Genomic DNA, 9,663 nt, shown 5'->3' with positions numbered 1-9,663 from the left:
CCTGGGTTTGCTTTCGCTTTTGCAGGGTCACTCCAGGGGCTGAGGCACTTGCTGGGTGACGAGCACCGAGCCCTGCACTACCTGCGAGCAGCTCCCGCTCCAGACCCGCCCCTGGGGCAAAGCTGGTGGTGAGGTCCCCCACCCCCGGATAGCCCCCCATCTCTGCAGGCCCCCAGGTCTCCCCCACCGTTGCAGGCACCTGGGGAGAGCTGTCTCGCTAACCGCGCTACCTGGGGCTTGCACCGACCAGGTGGAGCCGGGCTCCCGAGGCGATGATACCGCTTTGCAACCGAGCTGGGCGCCACCTGCTGCGGGTGGCCGGGGCGAGCCAGTGGCTGCGTCTCCTGAGCCCCCCGCTGAGCAGAGGCTGCCATTCGGGGGAAGCCCAGGGCGCCCCGGCCAAGGCCACCAAGAAGAGAGGCTACGACATCACCAGGAACCCCCATCTCAACAAGGTACGTGCCCCGCCTTGTCAGCCCTGAGCCTGCCCCACGCCCCGGCCGCGGGGTGCTCGGCCTGGCGAGCCCCCTGCGTATTGCACCGCATCCACACTCCAGAGCGGCCCCACGGGCTGGGATCGTGCGCGGGGGCACGTGTGCCAAACTCCCCCGGAGCGGGTGCTCGGGGCACGCGGCCAGCGAGAGACCCAGGGGCCGCTTGGATATTGTTGTTATGGGACGGAGCCCCTCGGGGCCCCTCCGCGTGCCATTAACCAATCAAAGCCTGGCCTTGCAGCCGGCGTTTACAGCCGCGGCTTTGATTGGTGCGTGGGGGCCAGCCGCGTACAGGACTGGAGCCCAGCTGTCGGCAGAATGAGGGGAGGGTAGCCCGGGAATGGCTCCAGCTCTCCTTGGAGAACTGTGGGGTCACCGGTTGGGTGAAATAACACAGCCCCAGCGTGCGTTTAAATTTCCCTCCCGTCACCTCACAGAACCGCTCACTTTTTGATTGGTCTAGGTATGGCCACAGGCACTTACTTGCCTTTTTCAGTCTGGGACAGTCTCCCATTCCTCTCTTTTTGTGTGTGTATTGTGGTAACACTCACACCCGATTGGGGCCCCCTTGTGCCAGGTGCACATTTAAGTGATCAAGTGTGTATTCACCAAAAGAACTCCATTTAACCAAAAATTAGTGCAGGGGGAAAACGGGATAGCTCCTAAAAAGACCATTTCTAACAGGTGGGATACTGCAATGCATTTCACAGTACTTGGTAGTTAGGTATAGAACCAGCCATTTATTTCTTTGCATTAAGACGTGCAAGTTTGAGTTTGTTTGCTTTGGGTTTGTTTGGTTTTTAATCTTCTCTTAAATGGGTTTATAGCTCTCTGTTCTATGCCCTAAATAGTATTTTCCACCTGGAAGAGGAAGTCTTGATTCTCAGTATTGCTCAAACTGCAGCATAGACAAATTTAATAGCAGGATAGCCTATTCTTCGTTCCTTACTCAGGAAGAACTCACAGGAAATCCAAAATAGGACCTGAAAGTAATTTAGCTATGAATCATACAGCTCAGTATTTTAGATTGAATTTGAGAATCATATAAATGTGTGTGTTTCAGCAACATTGGGTTCAGATTTGTTACATTAATATTGTTACTAATTATTCAAAATACTTTAGCTCTCTTAAAAATCATGCCTACCATAAATTTGGCAATGATTAGATAGTTGACAAATTGTCTGTTACTTTATACTCCTGCTATCCATTGTATCCACCCGTTATCTCTTGTCTTGTACTTGGATTGTAAGCTATCGGGAGTAGGGACCATATTTTATTTTAATGTTTGTACAGTGCCTAGTGCAATGGGCTTGGGCCTTCAAGTGCTATTTTGATACATACGATTTTGCATCCCCAAATATATTGGAGCACTACAACTCAAGGCAGTTCTGCATGTGCAGCTTTGCAGATTATCTATATATTAGGGTTCTGGACTTCTGCGTCATTTTCAATCACTTTATGGCAAAATCTGTAAGGCTGAAAAGATTATGAATATTGTCAGCTATACATGAACACTGATCAATTGTTAGTGCTAAAGCGCTGCAGATAATTTTTGTTCAGATGCTATCTTGTCATCTAGCCTTGTGCAATAGTACTTTATGCAGAGCAAAATATCTGGCGTTGCTACTGAGATTACATGTATCGACTATTACTGAATAATTATTACCTTAACCTTTGAAAGTGAATCACTTGGTATGATGCAATATGATATTGCTTCAAATTGGCATGGTTCGCACACCTGGTACAAATCATCTCTACACGATATTTCTTTAGAACAGGGGTGGCCAACCTGAGCCTGAGAAGGAGACAGAATTTACCAACGTACATTGCCAAAGAGCTACAGTAATACGTCAGCAGCCCCCCATCAGCTCCCGCCCCTCCCCCCCTGCTCCCAGCGCCTCCCACCCACCAACAGCCCCACCGATCAGCACCTCCCCCTCCTTCCCCACACCTCCTGATCAGCTGTTTCGTGGCGTGCAGGAGGCTTTGGGAGGGAGGGGGGAGCAGGAAGGGCACTGCAGGCTCAGGGGAGGAGGCGGGAAGGGGAGGAGTGGGGGCAGGGCCTGTGGAAGAGCCATGGGTTGAGCAGTGAGCACCCCCCGGCACATTGGAGAGTTGACGCCTGTAACTCCAGCCCCAGAATCGGTGCCTATACAAGGAGCCGCATATTAACTTCTGAAGAGCCGCACGTGGCTCCGGAGTCACAGGTTGGCCACCCCTGCTTCAGAACATGATCCTACTCCCATTGAAGTCAATGGCTAAGCTTCCATTGGGTACTTCCTTAAGAATCAAACTTGCTGTGAAGGGTTTTTTTCTTCCATGAGGGCTATGGAAGACTCTTGTTAAGAATTAATGTACTTGGATGCATGCAGAGGAAGGGAGGAAGAAGAGCTTCTGTCAGCCGTGAAATATGTTGCAATGTGCAACACCTTGGTTTCAAATTCCATGTTTCTGCCCATATCTTAGGTACTTATATGGCCCTGTTAGGATAAGAGCTGAGTGCCTCACAATCTTTCATGCATTTATCTTTACAACACCACTGTGAGGTAGGGAAGATCTGCTAATTATGGTCCATGGTTTATCTGTCTCTCTCTCTATATAAACCTGTATATGGCTCTCCAGTAACTGGAGCTGTGTACTTTGTTCTTTCTGAGCAATTCAGAACAGGCTTTTATTTCTTTACTGGACATACCACAGAATATTATAATTACTAAGGAATAAACTATCTTCATTTGAGGTGGGATGTTCCAGGCAGTTTATCCAACTTATCTGTGATCATGGAATGCTATGTGGTAAGGATCATAGCTGCTGCTTTGGTTGAGGGTCTGAGTCTGCTGTTTTCATGTGAATTTGCCAGTTTCATGTGAATTTGTCATTTCCAGATGCTCTTACATTTTCAGATAGCAGCGATGTAGTGTCATACTGTGTAATAAGAAAAGGAGGACTTGTGGCACCTTAGAGACTAACAAATTTATTTGAGCATGAGCTTTTGTGAGCTACAGCTCACGTCATCGGATGTAGCTAACGAAAGCTTATGCTCAAATAAATTGGTTAGTCTCTAAGGTGCCACAAGTACTCCTTTTCTTTTTGCGGATACAGACTACACAGTATTCAGAGTAGCAGCCGTGTTAATGAGCACCTTGGTGCTCTACACTCTGTATTGGCTGCTATGGTAGCCTAATAGCTCCCCAGTGACGTTTGGGTGTGGGGTTTGACATCTAAATTAATGGCTTAGGACCCAATTGGCCAAAAGACTGTCTCTTTGCAGCAGAGTCACATTGAGAGTGAGTTAGTTTAGTAATCAATGTAAAGGCTTGAGCTCTATTGATTTAATACAAAGGGAGCTGTTGTCTGGGCTCTCTGTGAGGGCCTTTCAAACTTGAAACTCATACCTGTCCTTTTGCCTAAAGTAGCCTGAATTGACTGATATTCAGGGGAGACCACAAAGCCCAAGAATTTTATTTCTAAGTATTTGTCGAAGCTGTCTAGAGCTTGGGATGTGGTGTTTAGAGCTTTAACTTTTGGGGTCTCAAATCCTTATGATTTATATTTACCTCCAATTCGCAAATCCTTATGACTTAAAAGTGCACCAGTATGTCCTGCCTGAGTTGGATATATTGCAACATCGTTCAGAAAGCACAAAGGAAAGATGGTCTTGTGGCTAAGGCAGAGGACTTGGATTCAGGAGGCCTAGGTTCTGTTACCAGTTCTTTCACTGACTTCCTATGTGATGTTAGAGAAAGTCACATGGAAAGGAATTTTCAAGTGGCCTCTTTTGGGTACTCTGCAGAGGATTTGAGCAGCCAGTTTTAGACACCCCGACAACAAGGGATGCTTTCAAAGAACAACATGGCTGGATGCTTGGTCTTTGAAAAGATGATGTCAGGACAGGCATCCAAGCTATTTGAAAGCTCGGGCTCACCTGTGCACAAGATGCTGGGATTTTCAAAATCTTATTCCTGTGTCTTCCTATGCTCTCCAAGTGCTGCTGATCTCCCCTTTTGTAAATGTTACTGCATTTCCTCCGGTCCAAAATCACTCAAGATGCTGGAGCACCTTTGGCCTACTGGGGCAATACAATGCGGTTACTGCCCTCAAATTGATACAAAAGCCTCAAAAATAGATGGAGGGGAGGAGAGAGGAATTAGTCACTGAGTTTTTAAAAAGTGCAGATATAGCAGCTTTTAATTTCCTATCCTTAAATGTGGCAGAAGTGGAACATGAAACACATAAGGGGTAGTGTCTAGATACATTTGCTAACATTTTCAAAAGTTTGGGAAGATGCAGATAGAACCCAAATGGCTATCTAGGGGTACAATTGGTAGTTGGAAGCCCAAGGGATTTTAGCCATGCTCAAGTTGCCCAAGAAACCATTGGTGGGATTTTCAAAAGCAGTCATGTAAATTTCCTGGGTGCTCAGGACGTATGTTTTTATAGATTGTAATCGTCACCCCTTAACCTTCTCTTTGCTAAGCTAAATAGATGGAGCTCCTTGAGTCTATCACTATAAGGCATGTTTTCTAATCCTTTAATCATTCTTGTGGCTCTTCTCTGAAGCCTCTCCAGTTTATCAACATCCTTCTTGAATTGTGGGCACCAAAACTGGACCCAATATTCCAGTAGTGGTTGCACCAGTGCCAAATACAGAAGTAACATAACCTCTCTACTCCTATTTGAGATTCCCCTGTTTATGCATCCGAAGATCACATTAGCTCTTTTGGCCATGGCGTCACACTGGTAGCTCATGTTCATCTGATTATCCACCACAACCGCCAAATCTTTTACAGAGTCACTGCTTCCCAGATAGAGTCCTCCATCCTGTAAATATGGCTTACATTCCTTGTTCCTAGCTGCATACATTTACATTGAGCTGTATTTCTAAGATAGCCAGGGTGTTTGGAATAGTTTGTAGCAATACTAATGTAACAAATTTGAATGCAACATTCCTCAAATGTATGTGTGCATATGGTACGAGCAGCTTGTGGCCCTCAGAGACATAGTATGGGTTCTTGAGGCCAGAGTGGCTGCACTGGGGGAGATAAGGGGGACAGAGAGGTACACAGAAGAGACTTTCAGGGACACAATAGAGCAGTATTCCGCTCAGCCTCACAGACTTTGTGCTGTTAAGGAGGATGAAAGTCTCAGGGAAGGAGAACAGCAAGCTGGAGCAGAGGGAAACAATCCCATATTTGGGGCTGTGAGCTGTCCTTGATGATGTCACGGTATCCTCTCGCATTGAGGTTACCCCTGAAGGGGAGGGAACTCCAGATACCAGGAAGACCTAGGTCAGCAGTTTTCAAACTGTGGGTCTGTCTTAGCTTGCTGAGGTCTGGGGCTGAAGCCCGAGCCCCAGGGCCCAAGCCGAAGCCCGAGAGAGTCATAGAATTATAGAATCATAGAATATCAAGGTTGGAAGGGACCTCAGGAGGTCATCTAGTCCAACCCCCTGTTCAAAGCAGGACCAATCCCCAATTTTTGCTCCAGATCCCAAATGGCCCCCTCAAGGATTAAACTCACAACCCTGGGTTTAGCAGGCCAATGCTCAAACCACTGAGCTATCCCTCCCCCCTTCAGCACTGGATGGTGGGGCTCAGGTTACAGGCCCCCTGCTGGGGGCTGGCATTTGTTTTTGGCCCCCCCGGCCCGGGGCAGTGGGGCTTGGGCTTCGCCCCCCCCCAGGACAGCCGGGCTCAGGTGGGCTCAGGCTTCGGTCCTCCCTCCTGGGGTTGTGTAGTAATTTTTGTTGTCAGAAGGGGGGTCACAGCGCAATGAAGTTTGAGAACCCCTGAGCTAGGTAATAGTAATGGGGGATTTGATGATTAGAAATCTAGATAGCTGGGCTTGTGATGACCAGGAGAACCACATGGTAAATTGCCTGCTGGGTGCAAAGGTTGTGGGTCTCATGAGACACTTAAACAGATTTGTGTGCCATACTGGGGAGGAGCCGTACTGGTTTTGGTATGTATAGGTACAATGACATAGGGAGAGGAAGGAGAGAGGTCCTGGAGGCCAAATTTAAGCTGCTAGGCAAGAGATAAAAGTCCAGGACCTCCATGGTAGCATTTTCTACAATGCTTTCAGTTCAACACTTAGGGCCAGAAAGAGAGGCAGAACTTCAGGGTCTTAATGTGTGGATGAAATGATGGTATCAGGCAAAGGGTTTTAAGTTTATTAGAAGCTGGGGAACCTTGTGGGGAAGAAGGAACCTGTACAAGAAGGATGGGCCAAAAATGGAACCAGACTGCTGGCATGTAAAATTAAGAATTGTAGAGAATTTTTTAAACTAAGAGTTGGGGAAAGCCGATGTGCAGGGGAGCACATGGGTCGCGCATGCGGGATTAGATCCTTAGGGATGAATTTAGTAAAGGGGAAACTCTATATCCTAGCAAAAAGGATAGGAAAGAAGTTGGTAAAGTACAGGTAGGAGGCAATGAGGAACAGTCAAATGTAAAAGAGTCCCATTTACATATAACATATGAAAGCACGCAGCTGAATATTGACAGAATTTGCAAGTGCTTATATACAAAAGTGAGAAGTCTAAATAGAGAGGCAAGGTTGGTGAGGTACCATCTTTTATTGGACCAACTTCTGCTAGTGAGAAAAACAAGCTTTTGCACTTATGCAGCTGCTGTACAGCTCTGTGTAATCTCAAAAGCTTGTCTCTCTCACCAATAGAAGTTGGTCCAACAAAAGATGGTACCGCACCTACTTTGTCTCTCTAGTATCCTGGGACCAATATGGCTACAACAACACTGCATACAGAAGTCTGAATACTAAGGTGGATGAACTAGGTGGCCTGGTATTAAATGAGGTTATTGACATAATAGGCATCGTGGATACTTGGTGGAATGAGATAATCAGTGGAACATAGTGATACCAGTGTGATGCTGGCAGACCAGGTACCAGCTCATGCCACGTTCCCCATATCTCCACTGAACACTGACATATACATAGCTGGCACCAGTCTGGATCACCTGTGTGTTAGTATTCTTTAAATAGGTATTAGAATTATAAGAATGTTTTTAGATGTTACTGAATGCTTGTAAGTTGCTGCATGAATTAATCTCATTTATAACATCTGGATCCCATATTGCAACATAATATTTGAGCGGTTGCATTGTAAGCCTCTATAATTGTGTAAATCCCTAGACAGGAGAGAGACATTAAGGCTATGTCTACACTTGCAGAGTTTTTGTGCTGTAAGTTTCACCAGTGACAGGGAACCGGTGAAAGAAAAGCACTGGTTTGTGTACTCACTTACTTCCAGAGGCATCAGATAGTGTTTACATTTGCAGCACTTCCATAGCTGATGAGAGCACCACACCAAGGGCAGCTATCCCACAATGCAGCTCTCTCCATTTTGACGATAGTTCTTGTGGGAAGGGGGCGGGGTGAGCCCAGGGTCCAAGTGGGGGATCGTTTGACCCATGGAGCATCCATGGTCACTTGGCCAGATGAGCACTTGCAAACAAAACAGGAAAGGGAGTTTCAAAGTTCCCCGGGGCTTTACAGGGGGACGGGCGGACGTCTGTTTACCTGGTGTCAGAGCTTAGCCAGAGTGATCACCCTAGGTGCTGTAGGATGTCTTCCGGAGGCTAAAAGCTTTTTACACAGGAAGAATGTGTCTTCACTTGCACAACGCTGCAAAAGGATCAGTGGTAAGAACTGTATGCCTCTTGTACAGGTGGTTTTCTGTTTGCAGTGAAACTTCTGAGTTTCACCGCAAAAAGTCATTGGCAAGTGTAGACGCTCCCACTCTTTTTGCGCAAAAAAAGGACTTTTTGCAATTTAAACGGCAAGTGTAGACATGCTCTAATTAGTGTGAATGCAGATCTCCAACAGAAGGTGTTATGTCCTGCCCGTCAAGGAAGGCCCATCAACACTAGATGGACTAGAGTGGAACATTAAAGAGGACAAAAGACTTTGGCTATGTCCACACTACCGCGGTAAGTCGACCTACGCTACACAACTCCAGCTACGTGAATAACATAGCTGGAGTCAACGTACGTTAGGTCGAATTACTGTGGGGTCTACACCAACGAAAGTCGATGGGAGAAACGCTCCCGTCGACTTACCTTACTCTTCTCATCGGGGATAGAGTACAGGGGTAGACTGGAGAGCAATCTGCTGTCGATTTGATGGGTCTTCACTAGACCCGCTAAATTGACCACCAGTGGATTGATCTCAGAGCGTCAATCCTGGCTGTAGTGTAGATGTAGTTTTTGTTGTTTACTCTCTCCCCTCCCCCCATAAAGATGAGACTTGCAAATGAATTCCTCCCACCAGCTGAGTTTGCCACTCGAAGGAGAAGTGGGGAAGGGAATAAAAAGCCCTAACAAGGAGGAACTATATCTTTATGTTGCTTGCATTCTGTGGGCAAGGATTACTAAGCATAAGCAAAAGATCCCCAGTGCGTAGCCTGGGTTAGCCATAAGGACATATAGAGTTTGCTTATCGTAGAAGCTTTTATTACTTTTTGAAAGGTAAGATTGGGACTCATTTGTGTGTATATATGTCTGTCTGCTTTAACCTTGTAAAGAACTCTCCTATTTAATTTTCCCATTAATAAATCTGTATATAGTTTATTACGGGATTGGCTACAAGTGTTGTCTTTGGTGTGAGATCTTAAGTTTGATTGACCTGGAGTAAGTGACTGGTCCTTAGAACTGGGAGCAACCTGAACATGGAAGGGACCATGTATCACAAAGGCATACTCACCTGGGTGGCAAGACAGATTGGAGTACCCGAGGGGACTGTCTGTGACTCCATATTTAGGCTGTTATAGTGTCTGATGAGTTTGCACTTTGTAATTGGTTGGTGAAGTCTTAAGTACAGAACTCACAGCCAATTTGGGATTTGTGCCCTGGGTCTTAACAGTCTTCCCTGAGGTTGGTACATATGCTGTTGAGCCACTGCAACTTGATGACCAAGGTACAAAATACATGGGAATGAAAGGGGAGGTCACGCTAGTGCGGGAGTAGTACAGTATGTGAAAGAAAGCACAGAGTCAAATAAAGTAAAAATCTGAAATGACTCAAACTGTACCATAAAATTTCTATGGATAGAAATTCCATGCTTGAATAATAAGAGTATAACAGTAGGCGTATACTATTGAGCATCTGACCAGGATGGTGATGGTGACTGTGAAATGCTTAGGGAGATAGAGAGG

The 9,663-nt window shown here is 46.3% G+C and overlaps 1 protein-coding gene across 1 annotated transcript in view; it reads left to right on the top strand.

Annotated features, from left to right (window-relative positions):
- The first annotated feature begins 16 nt into the window (after nt 1–16).
- ME3 (malic enzyme 3) overlaps nt 17–9,663 on the top strand; it is a 182,645-nt gene continuing 172,998 nt past the window's right edge. The window contains exon 1 of the mRNA XM_037889417.2: nt 17–455. Coding sequence (XP_037745345.1) covers nt 273–455 — 183 coding nt within the window. The 5' untranslated portion in view covers nt 17–272. The remainder of the gene's footprint in view (nt 456–9,663) is intronic.

The sequence above is a fragment of the Chelonia mydas genome, chromosome 1 (genome assembly GCF_015237465.2).
Source record: "Chelonia mydas isolate rCheMyd1 chromosome 1, rCheMyd1.pri.v2, whole genome shotgun sequence".
NCBI classification, from domain to species: domain Eukaryota; kingdom Metazoa; phylum Chordata; order Testudines; family Cheloniidae; genus Chelonia; species Chelonia mydas.
This window is presented reverse-complemented; position numbering and strand designations above follow the sequence as displayed.